At 32.0% G+C, this 25355-nt stretch overlaps 2 protein-coding genes across 2 annotated transcripts in view; one reads left to right on the top strand and one right to left on the bottom strand.

Moving 5' to 3' along the window:
• Window positions 1-25355, top strand: part of LOC109595755 (protein artichoke) — a 145956-nt gene that overhangs the window by 69257 nt on the left and 51344 nt on the right. The gene's annotated exons all lie outside the window — the stretch shown is intronic.
• LOC109606899 (meiosis-specific nuclear structural protein 1-like) lies at window positions 2631-4217 on the bottom strand. Its single transcript, XM_049964049.1, has one exon. It carries the CDS (start codon window positions 4171-4173, stop codon window positions 2836-2838), a length of 1338 nt encoding a protein of 445 aa, XP_049820006.1. The 5' UTR covers window positions 4174-4217; the 3' UTR covers window positions 2631-2835.

Raw genomic sequence — 25355 nt, 5'->3', positions numbered from 1 at the left:
TTTTCTCCAATATTATTTTTTTCAAATTTCAAGTATGAATTCAAGCATCATTAAATCCAACATTTTAAAACAAACGTTATCATTATAAAACAAAATAGACCATTATGACCATATCCATACTTCAGATTCAATTCACAGCATACGTACGCATGGAAACCTTTTCAGTATTTTAATTTCAACCATGTCATGAAACAATTCCCTCGGACTGCAATTGTGCACAAGACTTTTTAATGTTTTGGCATATCGAAGCCGGTTTCAGGCAAAGAACGAAATTAATTTTCCGGGCTTTGTTTTGACTTCGAAGACAAAGGAAACGGTGAGAAGTCAAGGACCAATTTCAGTCGAGTCGGAGGACGTACATGTGAAGACAGTCACGTAACCGTTACACATACTTTATACGCCGGTTACGTTTTATTTTATTTAATTTGCCGTCTGCAAAACGTACGTATTTATTCATTCCGACAAGGGCACTCGAACAAAACACATTTCACTCGTTCGAGTGGAATTAGTTCGAGTCTAGTTCGATAACGGGCTCCTTAAATAAAACAAGCACTCTCGTCGTCGCAAATTTAGCATTTTTTTTTGCCATTACTGGAAACGTATTCACAATATCTTCGATGTGATAATACGTGAATTGTCCCGCTTTGCCTAGTCATGATTATGTTTACCTTGATACAGTTATAAAAGGGAAGTTTTTATGGACAGCGGACGAAATTTAAAGAGCTTGTATTGTCATGGGTAATGAATATATTTGCATTTTTACAGCCTGAACATATTAATTTACTTTTGTCCCGTCTGTTGTAACAAATCTCCAGTGTAGAGTACAACCATTTCAATTATTTCCGTCAGAGTAATTTGTCTACTGACTGCGCCGTTGTAAAGTAGTGCATGCAGTTTTCTATGAATACGGAATTAAATACCTTACTCTATATTAATTAGATAACACCAAAATTCATCCAGAATACTTGCATTTTGAACAATTGTTTAGAGGAATTTTAAATAAAATATTTAGGACAAAACGAAAGTAATTCCTACAAATATATACTGAAAGTATTAAATTTAATTTAATTAAAATTAATTAAAATTATAAATATATTTAAAGTATTGTCAAATAATTCATAGCAGAATAAACACAATTATAACATTTTAAACCGCTTAGAACATTATTTTCCGGTGTATAAGAAAATATTAAACTCAGTCTCCATAATCTAATTACTAAGTTTGCGAATTATTGGCTTAAGTACTACTAATAATGAAGGAAAGAAGTTTGTGTCATTAACTAATTAAAAAACATCTTGGCGAATAACAATTAAAACTTTCGTCCACAATGTCTCGTTACCGGAGACCGGAACTTTTCAATTTTTATTTAAAACAGTCGTTAAAGGCGATAGAATTATAAGTTCGGTGAAGTTTCTTTGTTTTTGGTGGCGGCGGCGGCGAATCGAACATCATTTGAATTATATGGTTGATCACGTAACACTTTCGGGAGTGTGGGATTACACAAATTGGTGATATTTTACAAGGGAAACTTTGTCTGCCAATTGGGTGCACTTCGACGACTTAATTCCCTCCAAAAGCAATTCATGGTCGCACAATAGTCAAAAGTATAAAAAAAATTTAATAAGATTTTAATGGATTAGAACATAATTAATTTAATTCTAGATTAGCTAGAGTTGTTACTTTTACAAAAGAACCTACACTCGAGTTCAACAGGCTTAATCTTTCTATGTGAACCACCAGACGTAAATTGACACAAGAAGACTAGGTCAAGGTAGAACACAGCGCCATAAGTTATAAAAAGTCAAGCAACAGTTAGAAGAAGACTTCCAGAGGACGATATCAGGCCAAGAAAGAAGTTTTTTGCTCACTATGGAACAAGATATTGCGAATATTATTAACAACAATTTTGTTGTCGCAAAATAATAATAAATTCGGTCGTTGACATTTAGTTTTATTTTATATAATTTTGTAGCCCTTGAATAAAATCAACATTTTCTTTTAAAATTAGACGTTCATTTTGAGGCACAATATATATAAAGAAATAGTTGAATCCATGACAACTCGTCTTGAGAAAACAATTTTGCCGGAACTTAAAAAATAGGAAAAGTTAGAATGTGAATATAAATCTGTTGGGAGATTTGTAATGTATGCGTCTACTTTGAAATCACTTTCAAAGATAGTCAATTAACATAAATTACATTATTGTAATAAGCGGGGCTCAGTGTGTCGCAGTGTCTGCAACAACGGACCATCTATTAAATTATGATAATGGGGATTTAAAATTTTCTAAAACTTTTTTAAAAAGAATAGATTATTTTCGGTATTAGCATACTAACCCAGATTCTATAATTGCTACTAAAATATTCATATTGCGAGTAGAAATTTTCATGAACTTAAATTATGTGTCACCGTCACACAGTTATTTTGCATGTCAAATGGAACGTTTCCACGGCGAGATTGGAAAATATTGTCCTTTGCAAAATTAATGCAACTACTACCACACAAAAATGTTCTATATAATTCAGTCATGCCAGTTTTTTTCATCGTAGCTTGTAATAAATAATTACAGCTACAGTTTAAAATGGAAAATAAAATTTTTGCAACACATATTTTGTAAAAATAATAATTAATATATTTCAGACATTATATTCATTCCCTAATTTTTATATATGTTACGTCTAGACCAAATACATGAAATTATAATTGTTTCACTACTGCGTTTTTTACAATAGTAGGGTTTAATAATTGGAATGTCGACTAGTAAGAAACAATGCTCCATCAAGAAAAGAAACAAGACAAATTATACTGAGAGTAAAAACAACACTTATTTTCCTATTATGCTGCGTCCAACGATATTAAATCCTCAGGCCTCAACACGTCCTTTGGAAGAAAACCAGTCAGACTCTTGCGGTGCATTTTAAGAAGGTCCATTCGATCCTCGTTTATAATCTTTTGTTCTTCATCTTTCTCTTTCAAAATGCTTAAGCGATCGAATTTCTGGTATTGCTTCCTTTCCGCGTATCTCTGCCTCTTAGCGTCTATCATTTCTTTATTTTCTCTCTGTATGGCAAGCTGTTTTTCTTTGTACTCTTGTCTGGCGAGCTTCTCCAATGATTCTTCCTCCAAAGCCTTTTTGTTGAACATTTCACTGTACTTAGCTTCTTGCTCGGCTTCCTGCTTTTTTCTATTTTGCTTTTCAATAATTTGGGAATACAAAAATTTTTTTAGCTCGGCCTCTTTGGCTTCTTTCTGCTCCTTATTGTGCTGTACTTTACGATCTTCAGCTAATTGTAGCTCGTCTTCCAGAACCACTTGGCGAATCTCTTGTCCTTTAATGTCAGCCACTTTATCATCATATAATTTGTCAATGAATTTTTGGAACTGGCTACTGATTGTTTTAATCGGTCGTTGTTCTTTTGAGATTCTTTCAACTTCCCTATTTTTTTGGTGGATTTTCAAATTTTCTTCTTCAATTTCTTTAATTTTTCTGTTCTTGAGCTCCTCTCTGGCCAGCAAGATTTTGTCTATTTCTTCATGAGCTGTTTGATGTTCTTGTATTTTTTTGCATAATGCGGCTCTATTTTCTTCATGTAGTCTTTCCAATATGTCATCAATTGATTTCTTATCTTGCAATTTTTGCTCATATTCTCTTCTTTTCATCTTTTCGTGGAAGATCATTTGATTATGTAGTTCGTGTCTATACTCAAGTTGTTTCGCTTTTTTTTCCTGGATTTTTATCTTGTTTCTCTCCATATCGTTCACCCGCATCTTAGTAATTGTCTCTTGTTCTTGTTTAGCTTTTAATTTTTCAAATATACGATTACTTTCCCTTTGTGCTATTTGAGCTGCAAGTTCTTTTTGAACATACCCCTTTTTTAATTTATTTTCCAGGTCCCTTAATTCGTGAGATGTTTCTCTAAGATATTGTTTGTACTTCTTCTCTCTAAGTTCCTTTCTTTGCAATTCTGAAAGTTCTTTGGCAAGATTCTCTTCGCACACATTTTGTTTATATTTATTTTCCTCATTCTGTTGCCTTCTCAAATCATTTTCTATCAATGTAGATTCTCTTCCACAACGATGTAAAAATCTCTTCATGTTTTGAAACCTTGATATATTCATCATGTGCACTTCTTGACGAATGCTTATATCTGATGCATCTTTTGTAAAAGCCATTTTATTATAATACTTATTGTATATAAAATGTATATAAAATTGACATCAACGTATTTGATAACTCCCCCCACCCGGCTAATAAATGCCAAATGTCAACAAACGCTTATATACAGTGTGTCTTACAAATTTTAACAATGCATTACTTTTTTCAGGTTAGGAATTACCCAAATTCAGTAAGTACAATAAACTTTTATTAATTTTTTTTTATTTTACATAAAATCGTGTTATTCCAAGTTAAAAATACCGACACTTAATCGCTTGAAGTATAATTTCGTAAAATCGCGGTTGTGTACAATGAAAACATTAAACTAATTAGTCGGACAAACAGCAAGGTTGCCAATTACAAGTGAATCCGTTTGAGTTTAATTGCCAGCATGTACTGAATTACGTACGTTGTGAAATTTTTATTTGCCCTCATTGCACCACTCGAAACCATTTATGATGTGCATTCTTGTACCGTGTTTTTATTTCTTTTAATTATTAAATAGTTTTTATGAAGCATTTACTAATGCATAACCTGTTGTTTTAATTAATACTAATTAATATTACTGAACTTTAAAATATATATTTAATTGTTCATTTTATTAATTACTGACAACATAAATATATGCTATAAATTTAATATGTGAAATATTAATAAAAATTAAAAAAGCAGATTCAGATGATATGTATTTGATTTCTTTAATATTAAATTTCACATTTTATTATAACATAACTGTCGATATTGAAAAATTCATTTCGCAGTTGAGAAATAAATTTTATAAAATGTAAAGAACGTATATTGAATATGATAAAAAATAATAAACACTTAATACTAATAATAATTAAAATTTATGATATGGAATTCGTAAATATTATATAAATTATTTTGAACAAAGGAAAACAAAATCCAGAGAATTCTATTTGATTTGTTTAATATTAAATTTTATGATTTATTATATCTATATATTTAAATATTTATATTAATAAAATATTTAAATTCAATCACTGTTAAAAAATCAATTTTATTATTAATTTATACTGAAACATAATAAAAAATAAATTCCTTCAACAACATATGTTTATATAACTTATTTTAATTTATATTAGTAAAGTGTTTTATTTATTATTTTGTCACAAATTAAATTATGTAATAATGTCAACATCTATAGTTGTCATTACACAATTGCTTGCTTCGACTACTGAATATCACAAGAAAATTATTAGGAAAATAATTGAAATCAATTTCAACAGAATAGAAAAAGCATTGAAGCTTCATAAAACATGGACGCCAGTGCTCAAAATCACTGAAAGGATTACAACTTGATGTAGAAGATAGACTGGTCAGTTTCGACGTAGTATCAATTTTCACTAAAGTTCCTGTCAATAATTCCTTAAACATGATATCACAAATATTCCCTCCAGATATAGGATATTTTCCATACATGCCTTACTGAAAGCTATTTCGTTTGGAACAACAAATTTTACGAACAGACTGAAGAAGTAACAATGGGCAGTCCTCTTAGTCCAGTGATCGCCAATTTCTTTATGGAAAAGTTTGAACAAAAAGCGATTGAGACTTCCAAACACAAACCTTCTCTTTGGTATCGTTACGTGAACATGAACAAGAAAAACTAAAACAATTTCTAAAAAACCTAAACTATCAACATAACAATATCAAATTCACAATGGAATTGGAGAAGGAGAACCAAATACCTTTTTTTAGATGACTTGGTAAAAAGAATGGGTGAGCACACCGATCGGTATCTACATAAACTATCTAACCATAATCCTAGTCAAAAACAAGGCAGAAGCAATGAAGGTTTACATTATGTTATAGTGTACTATTTTTGTGTGAAAATGGGTGAAAGTTTGTTTGCCAAAGACACCCACATGTTTGTGTTTTCCCATCAGCTAAACTGAAATAAATAGTTCCTCCAATCCCGCATTTTATCATGTCCGCGCCAAATAAGCCGTAATATCCGCAGGAGTGAAAATGTGCGGTTGATTAAATAACGCAACTTTAACCGTTTGATAAATGTTGATAGAGTGCATAGTTGCAGGCGCGGGCGGCAGGAAGATGTTCGGGCGAACTCAATAGGGCGTCGGAGCCGCTGATAAATTATCCAGTCTGGACCGGAGCGAGTTCTGCCACCGGAGCCGCCCCCTCCTTGATGTATTGTAATAGAAACCGCCGCCGCCGATTTTAACATAAATACGGTACATCTGGCGGTACGATAGTTGGCCCAACTATTCCGATGGTCAATGTCAACGGCATTCTACGGCACCCCCAAAATCGCTTTTCGGTCGGCCTTTTCGCCAGTTTCACTGTTTAAATTTAATTAGAAAGGTATTTTGGGGTTTTTGTCTATTTCAAATATTTTCCAATTACATTTTATTAACGTATTATTAACACGCACTATTTGTTAAGAGTTAATTACATATTTGTTAACAAATATTAGACCCGGGAATCTATTTGTTGAACTTAAACCTACTTTTTGTATGTATGTTTAGTATTCTAATAATGTTTTGTTTTGTAATATTACTATTTTTTAATATAGTTTTCATTTTACTTTACAACATTCTTCTCTTCCTCCTTCATTACCGTCATCAGAATCTTCTACATCAGTATCTTGCTTCTTTTTATCATTTCTGGGTCATATTTTTGTTTTTCTTTCAGTTCATTAATTTAGCCTCACTTCTAGTCAGTCATTCATCTTTAATTATCGTCATTTGGAGATAATTCTTTCTTGTTTTTTTTTCTTTTATTCCTCTATTTCAAGGTCATAGTTATGGACGGTTTTGAGTCTCTCGTTCACCATTCGAGAAAAGTAAGAGCTTACCGTACTTAGTAAACTGTTCTTCGGCTTCTTCAGCTGCCAACACTTTGTATTTCTGAATGGGATGGAAACTATACCATACAGTCGTCAAAAAATGTTTGGGCTAAAACTCTTTTTAAAGATTATACCACAAGGTTTATCAGCTTTAACCTCCAGACTAATAAGAGTGTCCATAATCAACCTATTTTTTATTGATTATTATTTAATTTATGTGGAATCTATTTTTACAATATAATTGCTATTTCCATTTTTGAGGTATGCTTGTAATTTTATATATTATTGAAAAGATATATCTATAAATATTATTCAGTGGCCAGTTTTTCTAATAACATATTTATATGTTAAAATTTTTTCATTATTAAAATTATTTCACTATTGTTATTAGTATAGTCTATTTCCCTTTCTTCTTCATTTCCTTCACCAGAAATGCTTCTACATCAATTAGTACCTAGCTTTTTTTTACCATATTTGTGTCATATTTTAATTCTCCTTCCTGTTAATTACTTTAACCTCATCTCAGTCATCTATCTTTAATTATCGTCATTTGATAATAATTCTTTCTTGGCTTTTTTCTTTTCTTCTTCCCATTCAGGTTCATGGTGAGCTTTGAGTCTCTTCGGCTTTTTAAGCTCCCAAGATTTCGTATTTTTGAATGGACTGGAAACTACCATAGAGTCATCAAAAATATCTTGTACCAAGATACCTTTTAAAGAATATTCCACAAGGTTTATCAGCTTAAACCTATCCAGATCAATAAGAATGTCCGTAATCAACCTATTTTTCCATGTTGGTACACCCCAAATTTGATTATTATTATTTAATTATCCATTTGTCCAATTTAATCACTTTTGCCATTGTTAAGTATACTTTAAAAATAGTAATTTTGCATATAAAGGAAGAGAATTTTTTAATTTCATTTTTATTATATTTTACAATATTTTCTTTCGAACTGTTATTGTGGTCATTTGATGATGATTTTTTCTTGTTCAACGCACAAGAAAAGTAAGAACTTAACGTACTTACTGAACTGTTCTTCAGTTTCTTTAATTAAATAGGTTTTGTTTCTCTGTATGGGCTGGAAATTATACCATTCCATCCCATACATCCATCAAAACTTTGGATTAAAGACTATTCCTTCAGGTTTATCAACATCAATCAATCCAGATCAATAAGCATTATTGCAATCAACCCATTTTTCTATGTTGATAAACGATTAAATTGACTATTATTGTTTAATTTAATCCATTTCCTCAACTTTTTGATAAAAATGTTTTGAATAAAAAAGTATAATAATAATAATATAATAAAATATAAACATTTATGAACAAAAAAAAATAAATTATTTTTTCCGGTGCCAAAATATTTCAGATGTCGTAAATAAAGCAACAAGTAATTACCATTCGTGAATGATTTATTAAGTCATAAATTAATTACTGAGAAGGGCCTCTCTGTAAAGATCCCTCGTACAAACCTATCTATTCATCTGATTTAAATTTGCTGTTTACATTACATTTAATGAAACAAAGCCCTTCAGCGGCACAATATATCCGTTTTAAAGGCACACATGTCTATTACAAGTAAACCCTGTTTACATTAAGATCTAAAATGAACTGCCGTTTCGGATACACGGCATCAAGCAAACGTTCAACTACCGATTAATTGTTTAACTCAGTAAAGGGTAGACACGACAAATCCAATTGGCAGTTGGATACGAATCTCCGTATATCCCTTTAAGCGACAGAAAAGTAGCTAACAGAGACTCCATCCGCAGCGGGGGAGGACGAGCTCCTCGAGCAACAGCGCCGGGACGCTAGTAATCCCTGCGTAGACAAAGCAAACACGTAGCGGATGCCGTTCGAGTTCTCCACTCGACAAACACTATTAAAAGCGTCTTAGTTATGGTTTATTGTCTTGAGCATCGGGATTAGAAGCGCCGCGGAGCGTCATGTGCGAGCGACGGACGGCTGGTAACGCGTCGGGACGCCCCGCGTCTTTTCTGCCGTGCTTAACCTGAGCATCCGAGTACGTGGGTATGCGCCATTGCACTGTCTATTATTATACAGGTGATTTTAATAACTGCTTGGTGTTTGCCGAATAAGATTTCTATTTGGATTAATATGAAAATTTTGTTTGCCCTTCCCGTGCGATCGTCGTGAGCGGGAATCTCTGAATTCAATTTAGGTGGTGGTATCGTCATCGGAATTGAATTTAATGGAATTACCCGGCTCTAATCAGCGCCCCTTTTGACTAATTAAATCTCATCACCGGCGAATCTTAAATAAGTTACGACATTATCGTGACAACCGCTGATTAATTTTAATATTTATAATCACGCTAGTAGCTTATAATTGTTCTATAAATATTTTAGACTGGGAGGACATCAGAGTGCAATTAGCCATTAACCCACTTCTGTTAATCTTCGTTCAGTATTGCTGAATATAAATTTTAATTACTTATTTTTATACATTTTGGAATTGTGTTAGAATTCCGGACCCAAACATCGATTTTTGCATTTTTTAAAGTATAATTGAAGTACATATAAAGAGAAAGAAAAATATTTAAATAATATATTGGTTTTTTTAATAACATATTTATAAATAATTTTTTAGGATATATTGTTACCACTTTTTTTATGTTTTTTCATCACTGTCATGAGAATATTCAAATGCTTCCATATCAGCAACATCGACATTTTTGGGTCATATTTTTATTTTCATTCTTCCTGCTAAATTATTTCAATCTCATCCCTCTCTTCTCTATCCATTCTTAATTATCATGGTTGATGACTTTTTCTTGGCATTTTTCTTTATTTCTTACAATTCATCTGTATTGTCAAGGTTTTTAACAGTATTGGTAACTTATAATTGTTCTATATTATATCTAATATATTTGGTGTACATATAATCAATAAAAAACATTTAAATAATATTTAGTCGTTTTTCTGATAACATATTTATAAATTATTTTTTTAGGATATATTGTTACTACTTTTTCTAAATTATTTACTTTTTCTAATTATTTATTTTCTAAATTTTACATGTGTTCTTTGTCCATCACCGTCATGAGAATGTCCAAAAGCTACCATATGAGCATCTTGCCTCTTTTCTTCATTTTTGGGTCATATTTTTATTTCCATTTTTCTTGCTAATTACTTCAATCTCATTGCCCTCTTCTCTCTCCGACTTATTTTCCGTATAATCATATATCTATTCTTAGTTATCGTCATTTGATGATGTCTCCTTCTTGGCCTCTTTCTTTTCTTCTTCCAATTCATCTTCATCGTCAAGTTTTTTAACAGTATTTGTAGACTTTAATTGTTCTGTACATATTTGAAACAGGGGGGACATCGGAGTGCAATTAGCCATGCTAACCCACTTCTGAAAATCCCCGTTCAGAATTGCTAACCTGAAATATAAATTTTAATTACTTATTTTTTACAGTTTGGTATTAGTTCAGAATTCCAGACACAAATATCTATTTTTACTTTGTACTAAGTATATTTAAAATACATATAAACAAGAGAAAATTGAAACATTATTTGAAAATAACATTATATTAATTACTTAATTTTTTGCTCACAAATCACGACCAAATAATCGTTTTCTATATTTTTTTGAAGTAGGTTTTAAGTAATTATACATATTAAACAAACAAAAATTACTATTTTTTCTGTTATATTTCAAATCTTATTTAAGGTAGTCTGATAAATTTTAAAATTATTTTTTATTTTATATTTTATAATATTTTTCTTCAGACTCGAGAGAGACAGCGCCAATATCAAATTCTTTAAATCATTATAAACCCTCTCCAAAATCTTTAAATACTTCTATAGCAATATTTCTTTTCTTTTTATTATTTTTTTTTTGGACTATATCCCTCATACTTCTTTTTCCTGTCAATTATTTCATCATCATCATCTCATCAAAAATTTTTGATTATTAATCATTCTTTTATCATCCCTTCTTCAGCGTGTCCTCTTTTTCTTCGAACTAAATTCCTTCGCCTCCTTGAAGTGTCTGAACTAATATTCGGTTTCTTCAGCTGACGAGGAATAGCTTCAATTGTACAATCTTGACATTGAGTATATCGCTTAGTTTATAGTAACTCCCCCAAAAAAATCTGAAAATCTGAAGCAAAAAAAGTAAGTTTTTTAATCAATATATATTAAATTTTTTTTAACAAATTTTAGCAAAAGTAATAACAAAAATTCAGCGTTACGTCTCATCAAAAAATTTTTATACTTAATTTCTTGTAAAACAAATAAAAGAATCTTCCGTAAAAATTCAAGAAATAAAGAACAATGATGATTCTTTAATTGTATTGTGTTTTATCTGGGTGGCTATTTTTAGAAATTGTTTTATTAATAAAACTTAGGATTGATTTAATTGTTCTGAAAATAAAAGAAAACTAAAAGATATAAGCTTATGTGAGATAAATATAAAAAGGTTTATATATAAGGGTAATATAATTGTAATTGAAAGCATATCATAAATAAAATAAATAAATAAATAAAAATGGTGGTGGTAAAAAGATAAGCCCACAATTAACTAGTAAATATAAAAATAATGAGTTTATTAGATATAAGAGCATATCTAAGAAGATTACGGTAATTCACAAGAAGTATCCACCTCAGAAAGATTTATAGCCTTCTTAAAATATGTCATTATAGATAAAAATGATATATTCCCTGCTTGGAAACTGTAATCTCACTACCTAGATTTAATGGATGAACCGTCTCACTAAATCCCTGTTGATTTTGTAAAAAAACATAAAAATTACAGGGAAAAGTTAAGTAAAACAATTCATTACGAGTGTTTCGAATGAAATTAATTAAACGTCGGTATTCTAAAGAATGACCCGTTTTATCAAAAAGAGGTGAATTTTTACGTTCCACCTTTCACACTCTTTTGTCTGCTTTCGTTTTATTACATTGTTTTTGTATATTTTAGGTCCAAAATTTTTAAAGCAATTTCCTAATGTATATTATTTCGCTTTTAATTACTTTCATTTTCATAGCAGTTCCCCAAAGACATGGTGGAGCAATTCAAAAAATTACTTTTCTTTAATATTAACCGTGGTTGTTTCGGAGAGGCGACATTAACGACGACCGGATGTTGTTTTCTTAGCACCTCGAACTTAATCAAAGCCGCGAGAGCCGTTTTATTTGACGATATTAACCTTTTGTGAGCACCGGGACTCGGGGAATCCGTTGCGTCTAATGTCCGACCGGATCGTTTGGGGATACACAAACGTGGATGTTTCCGCAAACACGAGGCCTGGGAATGTTTGTGTGCAGTCGGCGAAAATTAGTCGAATCTAACGATTCTGGAGGGGTAAATATAAATAAGCGTTTGGATGTCGGGCCCTGGGGTAACCTAAAATAAAATTTTGGTTTATTGACGGCGGAAGCTTTGTTTCTTCACTGTTATCTGAGCATTCTTGATTGCTCATCCAGGAACAAGATTGCTTATAATAAAAAAATGTTATTAAACACTTTGATGAAGTTAAATTCCTCCTCAAGTCCTTGATGGATTTCAACGTAGGTCTACACCTGTTAAAATTAAATGAATTCTGAGTTAGGCATCCACAAAGTATAAAACCTAGTTTGCTTGGAAGTGGAAAACAAGAAAACTCCCCAACCTGCGACATAATAAAAACATATAACACACCTCATAGCACTAGATCAAAATTGAATTTCAAAAAACCGCACGGAGTAAATTAGAATCAATTGCATGTGGGTGGTACGTCATCCCATTACGTATTCCGTTCAGTAAGTGAAAATGTAGCGATTGAGGACGGATGAGGAAGTGCAACGGTGTTAAGCATGCATCTGGAATAGAGTGCAGACGGGACGCGTCGCGACGTGCGCTGACGCCGGAATTTCGTCATCAGCCACCCTCATAAAGGGAACAGTAATTTGTCGTGTCTTACGACACTTGCACCGACAACCCGTATTACCCGGATGAAATGTAAAAACAAGCACGGCAATTTTGCACAAGAGCGGTGTCAGGAGCTGGGAGACCCATCGGTTTTTACTGCGAATTAAAGTTTTATTTAGGTAATTTCAGGGTAATTTTAAAAATAATTTTACTAGGATATACGTATATGTGTGTGTATGTTGCAATTTGCATAAAGTCATAATTAAACAGAAGGAATGAGGGGGTACCATATTCAAGACACTTATATGGAATCACGCAGTAATTACAACAAACGTGTGTTTCAATGAGAAAAAGTATTTTTAAAGTAAAAAGTTTGTTTATACAAACTAATTTTACTACAAAACTATAGACAAAATCATTAAAACAAATTTTATATAGATATAGGTTTTGCTAATCTAATAATCAGTTTTGTCACCCGAAGCAGTTATTCAAGCTTGAATCGAAGTGGCAAGTTTTCTAATAACGAGCTCTAATTCTTCTTTTAACATTATACTATAGGTGGTAAATGGGATTAAGTATCGACGACCAAGAAGGCCACTGTAATTCACCACCTTCCATTCTTCATGTAACAGTTTCAACAGAAATACTAACACCTGTAGCTTGCACAAGATACCTTTAAAGCTCGAGAAGGATTATTGTGGAATTTCTTTTTGCTCTTCACTAATACTATACCGATTGGAAAGTCTTTGATCCTACTTTTACTGATCTCTGTCGTGCATGAGTCTCTCTCCAAGTTCAGTCGGATCAAACACTTTTCGATTGGTATATGGGAAAAATCAGGTTGACTCTGCAGGAACAAATCTTACCAGTTATTTACTTTTTTTGTATCAAAAAAACATTCACGACTAATTTTGTTTCATAAGAAACAATTCTTCTTGTGAATACTAGGTGATTCCATATAAGTTTGGTTGTGTGTATTTAAAGTAGTATAGTCTACCACAGAACACATAAGGAGTACCAACCTCCTATTAAAAATGGGAAACAACACTGAACGATATATTGATATGTAGTGTTAAAATTATGAAATAGATGTCAGCTTTACAGTTTCCTGAATTGGACGAAAATGGCGGGAATAATTTAAACTAGTTTGTAATAGTGGTTAAGTGAATCATTTTAATTGTGAGAGTGATTACTTAGTACAAGGGAATTCAGACTTTTCAACAAAATATTTGAGTGAATTATAATATTCTGATTAGAAATTGAAAATTATAAAATAAAAACACAGAAAAATTATTACAAATGTTACAGAAAAAAGGGACTATTATAAAACTACCTTACTCTCATTGATCAAATGTTTTGGTTTGTAGCTAGTTGGAATCTAAAATGTATAATAAATTAGGATAAAAATGAACATAATTGGTGTTATTTACCATAACAACTTTTTATCCCTGTCATAATTTAAGTGTAAAAGTGTATTAACACGAGCAAACCCTTCCGAACTGACCAATAAGAAACATCTTATCCATCAGTTACCTGGGCTCACCACACAAATAAATTTGTTTATGCTAGTCAGACCTAGTTTGAATGGAGTATAGGTCCTGTTGTTTTAGTACCTAAGTAAACTCAAGAAGTGACTGAATGTTTCATTAGAACAAGATACTGATTACAATTATTGTAGAGTTAAAATGTTGACCTAAAGAGAAAACAGAAGAATCGAAACGTTCGCGTTGATCAAAAAGCGTTGTCTTTTTAATTACAAATATTTTGGCAAGCACTTATTAAGATTAACTCCCTCCGATGCGTCGCAACGCATAATCGAGACAATGCCGAACGAAATTTCCGAAATGCACTCCATCCTAATTGAAACGAAAACTCGGCCTTCACTCAGACAATCTCCGGCACCGGTGTGTTGATTAAGAGCAGTGCAAACTTGGCTTCGTGGATTATTCAGATCACTTGACACATAGCGCCAAGTGCGAACAAAAGGCTGCCCTGGTTGGACACAATAGCTGTCCCTGTTTTCCGTTTCCTGTTTTTCACATCGACACGTGCCTGCTTCGAAATCCTTTGCCGATTTGCAATTTTACAAAACAATGCACAACGAAATATTGTTTTAGGGAAATCGTAAAATATTAGCTTAAATAAATATAGGCAAAATGATGTTGCGGATTAATGTTTAAAAAAATCCTCAGTTTGCGTCATTAAAATTCATGTTATCTATATTCATTATGTACTGTATAATTCCTTGTAATTACTATGTTATTATGTTTATAAACATGCTAAAACAAACTACATTGTTATTGCATTAGTACCCAAAACTTTGGCATATTAATAATCTCCGGAGTGAAACAATGAAGTACGTCAGCGAAATTACACCATCAGTTATGACTAATCCAATAATCGTGGCCAAAAGCAGTTTTGCAAATAACAAATACACCAAAAGTGCAGTTTCAGAGGGCCATAACATGGCACTTCTGCCAGGAAATTGGCCCGAACGACGTCTGCTGAATGTCTAAAACGGCTTAAGCACAATTTGCACATAGTACGTACGTCCCGTAATTAAATATTAATTGGAGTGCAAAAAGCAAATGTGTGTCGGACTCATTACCCGGCGCCGTAAGAAGAAGAAAGGACACGGAACGAGAACAATCTTGTTTGTTCAGTATTTCGTATGCTGAACTCGTGTTGCGTTAAGCCGACTAGTGGAGGTATCTTGTTTAAGAAAGCACTCATTATCAACACGAGAACACTTCTCATTTCATTTACACAACTCTGCTGCACTGCTGTTTTATTGCGTTGTGTCGCAGCGAGCTTTAAACGCGAGGGCGGATCTGAATACTGATAAGTTCCGGGGGGAGGCGAGGACGACCACCCAGTGCAACCACTCCAATCAACACAAAACTTTGAATCGGACGCAATGAATTAATTTTTTGATCTAATAGATTGTCAAGATAATCAATGCTTTTTTGTTAGTTATTTTCCATTACAGCTCCCTGGTAAAACAATTATGGAATCATCTAGTAATTACGAGAAGCTGTGCTTCATCGAGAAATAAGTATTTTTAAAATAAAAATCTGTTTACCCTAACCAACTTTATTACAAAAACATTAAAACAAATTTTATATAGAGCAAATAACAAAAAAGTGAATTTATTAGAAAATAAATTTTACTGTAAATTAGATTTTAAGAAAAAGTAAAAGGTTTTTACTAAGCCAATAATCAGTGTTGCCACCTCTAGCAACAATACAACCACAAATTCGACGTGGGATGCTTTCTATTAAATTATTAATGTCTTCTTGGGAAACATTTCCTGATTCTTCTAAAGCTGACGGTATACGTTGTTCTCTGTTGCCAAGAATATTTTGACGAGCTCTAATTCTTCTTTTTTCCAAACTATTTTTGGCAACTCTACTGGTATATGGAGGAGCATTAAGCTGCATGAATAGGAAATAATCCTCGAAAGCACCTCTCCTGAAGGTTGCTGCAAGTTTTAGCATAAAATCCACATACCTTTGACCTGTTAATGATTGTCCGATGGGGAATCAAAGGAATCTGGTATAAATAATCTTTCTCGTTGGAAAAAAAATATTAATTCAAAAGGTCCTAATTTCAATTAATTATGTTTTGTTTCAGCTGAGATTTGTGCTGAGGTTGAATAACTTTCTTGACAACCTAATACAATATTTTTACGTAAATAATTTGTATTTAAATTAATAATACTCTCAATAAATTAATTTAGTCGGTTATTTGGTTCAATTCATGTTAAATCATGTACTCGTACGTTAAACTTGTTGCCCCCTAAGCTATTCATATTTTGATTATTTAATCATCTGGATTCATTTGTAATCTGTGTAAATGTTTTAGGAAGTTTCTTTGAATAAATTATAACTCTAGAAACTTCCCGTTTTCCAGTTAAGTTAAATTATAGTGATTTATCATCGCAAAACCGTCTAAATCGAAGTTAACACAAAAAATGTAATAACACCAATAAAAATACTAGTAAAGTTAATACTGGTAAAGTTAATTTTTACGGGGATGATATTAAATGTTTTTTTAAAATCAAATAAAGCATTTTCCATGCAATCAGCGATATTCACGATTCGTACTCGTATGTACGGACTGCAGGGTTGCCCCCAGCCAATTTCATAAACCGACAAACATAAATTTCGTCTATGGAAGTCGCCGGCACACACACGAACATCTTTCAGTTCCTTTACTACTGAAAATGGAACATTTCGAAATTTTCCAGGAACAGCAAAGGCATCGGATAAAAAGTAAATAAAATACTGCAGATTTCCTGCATACATGTGTATGTTCTTGTTAAAATACGACTCGGAGACTCTTTTCCCTCGAATTTCGTCGTGTTTTCTTTCGTTCGTTTCGCTGTTCAAACAGACTGTTTGTCTCTATCTTCTCCTCGACAAACAGTTTCACCTCCAATATTTGTCTTATAGATGTAAAGACCACCGGTACAAATGCTTATAAATATAAATTGAGGGAATGTGTTCTGTATTTTTATAGGAACTATTTAACGTTTGTTGTTTTTCTTTTCTCCATTCTTTCTGGGGGGACCCTAAATGTTTCTATTTCGTGTATTTGTAGCAGTATATTTTTATTTTAATTTATAATTGGGTTTTTATTTGTCTTCATTAATTTTTAATATGTAAATAAATAAAATGTATTTATTAATGGACATTTTATTTCATCATCTTCCATTGCTCCCAAGATAACAATTAACTGGTTTCTGAATTAAAATTATTTAATTGTATAATATAATGTAATTAATTAATTAATGTAAACATTTATTTTAATTATTGACTATTAATTAATTTAATTATTAATGTACATTTTATTGTGTTCTAAAACAAAATTTTATTACACAGATAACTTCATCAAATCAGATATTTTTAGAACTAAATGATATTAAAAAATGATTTATTAAAGATTAAAATATTGGTCGAAATATGTCAATATGTTTAACTTTTTAGATGAATTTATTTACCTTTTTATTTCACATTCAAAAATTGAAATATATATAGTGTTTTAAAAGTAATTTAATCACTCAATGTTATGTTTAAAAAAATAATAATATAAACACACACCACTTTCCGCTTATACAATATTAATGTCATTAAATGGCAATTACTAAGTGGTAATTAATTTTATTACAGTCAGCAAATTAATTCGACATATTCGGTCATAAATGAATTTTAATTCAGTATCGTAATACAATTAATATTTCCTGTATCACAATGGATGCACAAACAATTTAATAAACTCCAACACGATATTCTGCAGATACAGCACAGTCAATGAGCATTGCCAAAATTGTATAATATGATAAATATTTATAGACAGAACTGATTTTATTTAATTAAAATGTAAATTAATAATAATTCAATTTGCTTCAAGTTTAAAAAAGTTGAAATTATATTTCTCATCCAATTTCGTACGACTAGGATTAAACATGGTTAAAATTAATGTACAATTTATGAATTTTATCATCCCTCTTCTTAATTACGGCATTTCCAAGGGGATTTTTTAAACATTTCACCACAGGTAATTCATGCTGTGTGATTTTGCCTGCAGGAGAGGCCGCTTCAAAAAGATCCCGACAAGAGATAAATTTATTTGCGGCATTTAAAAAGGCAAACACGAAACGCTACTCCAGTAAAAGTTTAAATCAGCCATCCGATACGGAATGTGGCGCTCTTCTCGACGTTTCTTGGGTTGTTTTATTTTTTGCTTTTCATTTTTTGTTTCGGCTGAAACCGATGCCAAGTTGCAAACAGATGCCGATTATTAACACGACTTTGTTCAGCTTTAAACGAAGTAAAAGTAAGTAATTAACTTTAATCAAAAACTGAAATGTGCTTTCAAGTATTTGCTTTTAAGCTAAAATGACACAGTTTAAAAACAACATCAACGGGGATATGATTGATTGTTGTGGTTATGTTGTTTCTGATAATTTATTAATCAAATAATGAGCAAAACTACTTGCATCAGGTATAATTAAATTTCAAATTAAGCAAGACCCGGTAAAGTAGATTAATGGTGTCCTCATTCGGCGAATTTAATTAAATCCGGAACAATACATTTTGTATGTGTGGAGTTTGCGGTGATCAAGTATCATGTTTGAACGTGAGGCAACGTCTTGCACGAAGTTTTTGTTGCTTTTCAACCGACGTCGAGGCACTACATTTTAATAAGGTACACGAGTTATGTGCCCAAATTAAACTACGGAATCTCTGAATATTCTAATTCTTACCTCAAAACCGTAAATTGTTCAAGTATACCAGAAACTAATTAATTACCGTTTCAAAAATATTTAAATTCAATTAAAAGAAATTTATAATTGTTTCTCCTGTTTTATGGCATACTAGTATATTTTTTCGACATGATATAATTCAATTTCATCAAATTACATTCACAACAAAGAAGCGCTAATTTAACAGGGAATGGTCTGCCTATCGGAGGCGCCAATAGTTATTTTAAATAATAAAAATGCCTCCCCAACTGTTTTATTTCATATCTTGTTCACGTTTCCAGAAATATATTCCCATTCAGGCGCGAGTCGGTTCAATGAGACTATTGTTCTCGCACAATTGCATTGTGCAGGTTTTCTTCCGGTGATACCTGTCCAGAATGCCTACGTATCTCCCTGGAAAATACGATAATATATCTGAATTAAATTCTTTCAAGCCGCGTAATCTTGTAAAGCAAATCTCTTCTGTGCTACTGAATTGGCTACGACTTTGTACAAAAAGATGCTGAATAGAGACTCGTCCACAAATTATTTGTCGACTGCAACGAACTTAACATATATACTCAATGACACAGAAAATAGAATACATATATCTAGTGTCCAATTTTAATAAGAACTAAGGGTCATTTGTTACACTTTTGTGTTTAAAAGATTCTTTTATTTATTTTAAATTAATTAACACAAATTTTAGTTATTTAATTGTTTGATAGTGGACCAATTATTTATTAAGATAAGACTCGTTTGTGGAAATTGCCAATTAGGTGAATAGGAATCGGATGAATAGCTGTCTGGAATTGTTGAAGATAATAATGTTCTACGAGGTCCTTTAGTGAACACTCTTATGATTTCCAACCTATGATTTATAGAAAGGGGAAGGTTTTTTATCCTCCAGTTTGTTTCCTTTCTCACTGTTATATCATGATCAACAAATGAAGTTGTTTATAAGACGACACTTTTAAGACGTAGAATGGAATGAAACCGACTCCAGTGATGAATCCTTTTTATTACGCTATGCATAATGGTTGGACACATGTTAGAAGAAGGTACGGCAGAGAAAATCGAACCTCAGCCCTACCTTTATAGACATAGTGCCACCAGCATCAAGTAGAGGTGATATGGAATCAGATTACTCATCAGAGATTTGACCACTTTATTAATTAATAAATATCTCTATCATTTTGGAAGTCTAACTCATGATCAATTTAAAAAATGTTATTGACGACTATATTATTTGTATCTGGTAATAATTTATTACCCTTTTTTATTACTCCAAACTGTACCTGATCAGATAAATGATTTCTAATCACTGTATTCATTTATTCTATTTGCTAACCAAATTTTTATGGAATCACCTATATTAAGAGAAACGGTGTTTCATTGGCCACTCTAATTCGGTTACACCTTATATTTCCAAACATTTTTTAACAACTCTGCTGGTATGCTGGTATGGAGGGGCATTATCCTGCATAAATAAGAAAGAATCCCCGAAAGCACATACTCAGAGGCTTACTAGAGATTGTAGCTCTAAATCACATATATTAGTTTGGCTGTGCGTACATGTTATGTAGTAGCAACAATTTAACAGTAACTTGAAAACTACTGTTAATTAACAAACACGAAAGCATAAATTCATTTCTATGAATTTTAAACCTCAGTATACTTTCGGTTAAGGACTACAATCGATCCGCGGCAATGAATAAAAAATGTGCATCCTGTTTACTGGTAGCTCGGTTAAGGAACTGTAAAGCGACTGTAAATTAATAAGTATCTGCGCGGCTAAGTTGGGCTTCCTGCACTCTATTGCACTATTCCATTCCCGGAGAATGGGTCGTCTGCGAGATTCCGAGATTAAATTACGATTTGGCGGTATATTTTCCTCCTACATCCTTGTACACGGATCCTCACTTATTTGGTTTAGCGACGCCGTCGGTTTTTCAACCGCACCTATTAACCGAGGTAAATGAATTGCTGTGTTCTGCGACGTTTTGTTCTCACGGTGTGTTTTTTTTTTTGTTTCTTATTTACTTTCTGTTTTGAAACTGGCGATGACAGTGTAAATATTTCTGAAATATACATACTCTAAGTAACTTTCTTTTTGTTCTCCTATCATTTATAATTGAAGTTATTATTGTTATATTGAAGATAAAATTCTATAATTATAGATATTAATTTTTATGTAAAATCATCAAAGAATCTTTCTTGATGGTATAAAAACAATATGGATGTTATGGTTTTAAAATATTTGTCCAATTCTGTCGGTAACTTTACATATATATATATATATGGGAGAAAAATTTTACAAATCGTGGACTCACTAGGACGATCTTTATTATTAGTAAAAGGTCTCATTGTATGTCTTATTTCTGAGCGTTTGTATCCATTCACCTGTAGTGTGTTTTCCAAGTGTTCTTGTTCTAGAGTGAGGTGGTGTGTGGCACTTATCCTTTTGGCTCGTTCGTTTAGTGTATTGATGACTCCTTGTTTTTGACTAGGATGACGGTTAGATAGATTATGTAGATACTGATCGGTGTGTACAGGTTTTCGGTATACTGTTCACCCACTCTTTTTACAAGGACATCCAAAAAAGGTATTTGGTTCTCCTTCTCAAATTTCATTGTGAATTTGATATTGTTATGTTGAGAGTTTAGGTGTTTTAGAAACTGACCTAGTTTTTTTGTCCATGTTTCCATATCATGAAAGTATCATCCACGTATCGATACCAAAGAGAAGGTTTATGTTTGAAAGTCTCAATCGCTTTTTGTTTAAACTTTTCCATAAAGAAATTTGCTGGACTAAGAGGACTGCCAATTGCTAATCCTTCAGTCTGTTCGTAGAATTTGTTGTTCCAAACAAAATAGCTTTCAGTAAGGCACGTACGGAAAAGATCCACTATATCTGGAGGGAATATTTCTGATATCATGTTCAAGGATTCATTGATAGGAACTTTAGTGAAAAGTGACACTACGTCGAAACTGACCAGTTAATCTTCTACATCAAGATGTAATCCTTTCAATATCTCAACAAAATGTGCCGAATCATTAATAAACGTTGGGGTGTTTCCAACATGAGGTTGTAACAATCTGGTAATTTATATGTTGGTGACCCAGAAGTACTAACGATGGGTCGGAGTGGAACATTATCCTTATGTATTTTGGGGAGACCATATAAACGAGGTGGAAACGCTTCTGATTTCACTAACTGTTTTTGGATATCCGTTCGTATGGATGATTTCTATGTTCAGAGTTACGATCGCTCGGCACTTCATACTTGTAAGATTGCTTGTCGGTGGCTTGGCTTTCATTAGAATGTTATAAGTATCCATGCGGATTTTTTGTGCTACATTTTCTGGTAAAGTTCTAATGACAGCCTCTGTGCTGGTAATAATATACTCTACCGGTATTTCACGAAGAGTAATGGCAAAGTTTTCACCTATTGCAAGTACAGACGATTCTTCAGATGTCAAAGTTTTTTTTTGGAACAATGAGGGGAAAATCTTAAAAAGGACGCACTCCTGATGTAATTCGGAGGCAATGTCAGATTCACACCGCTTAAAAACCCCTCTCCAGGCACCGATCTGAAGATCATAGCCAAATGTCTCACATATATGACAATTCATATATGGATGAAACATGCCCTGCATATACGGGTTTGCTGAATCTGAAGAAACAAGACTGGTGAAGATGCCAGCCCCTGTCACCTGAGTTCTGAAGAGCTAGACCAATCTGAGGAAGATCTGGGAAAGGACTGAACTTGCGGGGATGGATCCGTTAACTTCCCACTGCCACTGGTTTGTGGGTGGTACTGAGCCCCAGGACCACGACAAGGTGGATCCATCCTGGGGCAGATGTCAAAGTACGATCTGTCATGACAGTGCGGGATGCATCTATTGTTTGTGAGGTTTTGTGGTTGTCTCATTGTGATTTAGTTTTCTTTTTGTTGTTCAGTTCTTCGTTGAAGCTCATTCCCCATACTTCTATATGTTTTACTTTATCCCACTCCGTGGGGTGAAAGCTGCTGCTTAATTTATAGTAGTGACTATTTTTTTATTTTTCATGTTAATCACATTTTCTCTGTTCATTAAAAACATTAACCAATCTTCAAGAAAGAAGAAAATAGAGTCAAATTAATTTAGAACAAGAGACGCAAATGCAAAAGTTGGTCGTAACTTACAACTTACATGTTGGAACTAAATTAAATATACATATCGGTATCTAATCTTAACCTCTGGGTACATCCAAATGGAATAAATTTAATATTTTAATTATTGGCATGTACCATGGTATATGAAAAATCCTGAAATACGTCAATTTTAGATTATGAAATGAAATGTTGCTTCGAAAGGATTTCATCCCCACATTAAACCCTCTTCGTGTTTAATCCTCCATGTTTTAATGGGAAGTAAAAGCTTGTGATATATCATTTAAAAGGTCTATTCATTCTCCATTAAAAATTATCACTGATTTCAGATTTATTGGAAAAATTAACATAAATAATATTATAATTATTGTTTTAAAAATTATTCCAATACCCAATATATAGTTTTTAGTGCACTGAAGTAAATTATTTTGAATATGATTTTATTTTATTTATCTTAATTTTTTAATTAGATTTAGAAACATAACATTTTTTAATGGAGAATGAAGAAAACTTCTAAACTACAACATACATATGGGTCAATACAACATTTGCCTTAATTTTTTAAATTATATTTAAGTTCTTACAGCAGATACACAAAATAAGATAATAGTCAACAAATTATTATATGTTAAACAATTATTAAACTAAATTACAAAATTTTGATGGCATTCGCCAGAATTTTAAAAAGTAACCAACTACATCATTTTATGTTCAAAAGTTTACTTTGGCTTGAAGAATATAAAAAATGTTTAAATCAAATTTTAACATGCAACAAAGTGATTACATGCTTTAAAAAGTCTCGCAGAATAATAACGTTTCTTCTTAGAATCATTAAAACTTTTTATATTGCAAATTAATAATTTACCAGGTCCTGTGGCGCAACATAAAAGAGTTGAAAAAAGTAAATTCGTCTAGAAAGACGGTTGTCGCAAAGAAACTGTAAAATGTAATACCCCTTTAGCAATATCCTTAAAAACCTTCATAATGTCATCTGCAACTTTACAAGAGTTCCATAGTGTAAAAATTCAAATTATTTAAAAACATTATCTTTCAATAGCCCAAGTCAAAAGCAATATTTGAAATTAATTTCGCAAAGCGTCAATTCGATTTTTTTAATACTTCGTTTGCTTTCGATTTAGTGAATTTTTTCACTGTTCGCATGTTAACTTGTATTTATATTAATAATTAACACAAAACGCACACACGATAAATTTGAATACACAAACACCAATGCCTACGTCAAATAAACATATTCATATTTTATTTGGAAATTAAATCAAATCAATAAAAAAAATAGACGCGACGCAAAACGTGAATCGGATGAAGGGCGAAAATCAAATGAATACCCATTCGGTAATTTGGAAAGATGGATGGCAAATAAACATGAATAAATACATCGAGGGCGGGGCGCATAAAGTGACGGAGTTTACATTATTATTCCCTTTCATTTTCATAATGCTTTGCATAATGTGGGGACGGTTTCGATTTTAAAAATAACGCGACTCGAATCGCTGATGATCCCGCTGACGAAAAGGGGAGGCACGAATGAACCACTGATTATGTTTAATAATGCTCTCTGGGACGTAGGAATGCATAAATTTTAATAATGCTTTCCTGCAGCGCATAATTAAAAGCAGATTTTGGACGAATGTGTGGAATTTCTTAAAAAAATAATTAGTGTTTTTTCAACCTTTTGTGTAGTAAATATTTGTCTAAACAAGTTTTATGACTAAATTGTATGTATTAATTAAGAATTAAATTTGTACACGGGGTGTTCTAAATTGATTGGTAATAACTACTATTTCTAGATAAGGCAGACAAAAACAGAATTCTAATTATTTAGCATTTTTATTTCAAATAGAAACCATTATTGATTTGCCTTTAAAAGGTAGAAAAATGTCAAACTTTCTAAAAATATAAAATTAATAATTTTCTTTTACATACGGTTAAACATTTTACAGATACAGTATTGGCCATAATATCTGGAATTTCTCAATTTTCTATATTTTGAAAATTTGTACGGTAATATCAATTTTATTAACGTTTTAAAATATAATAATCATATTGTATACTCTAATGCTT

Source organism: Aethina tumida, chromosome 3 (genome assembly GCF_024364675.1).
Source record: "Aethina tumida isolate Nest 87 chromosome 3, icAetTumi1.1, whole genome shotgun sequence".
NCBI classification, from domain to species: domain Eukaryota; kingdom Metazoa; phylum Arthropoda; class Insecta; order Coleoptera; family Nitidulidae; genus Aethina; species Aethina tumida.
This window is presented reverse-complemented; position numbering and strand designations above follow the sequence as displayed.

What these genes read in the sequence shown, in the direction of transcription:
- LOC109606899 (XM_049964049.1), bottom strand. Translation starts at nt 4,173, where the DNA reads ATGGCTTTTACAAAAGATGCATCAGATATAAGCATTCGTCAAGAAGTG.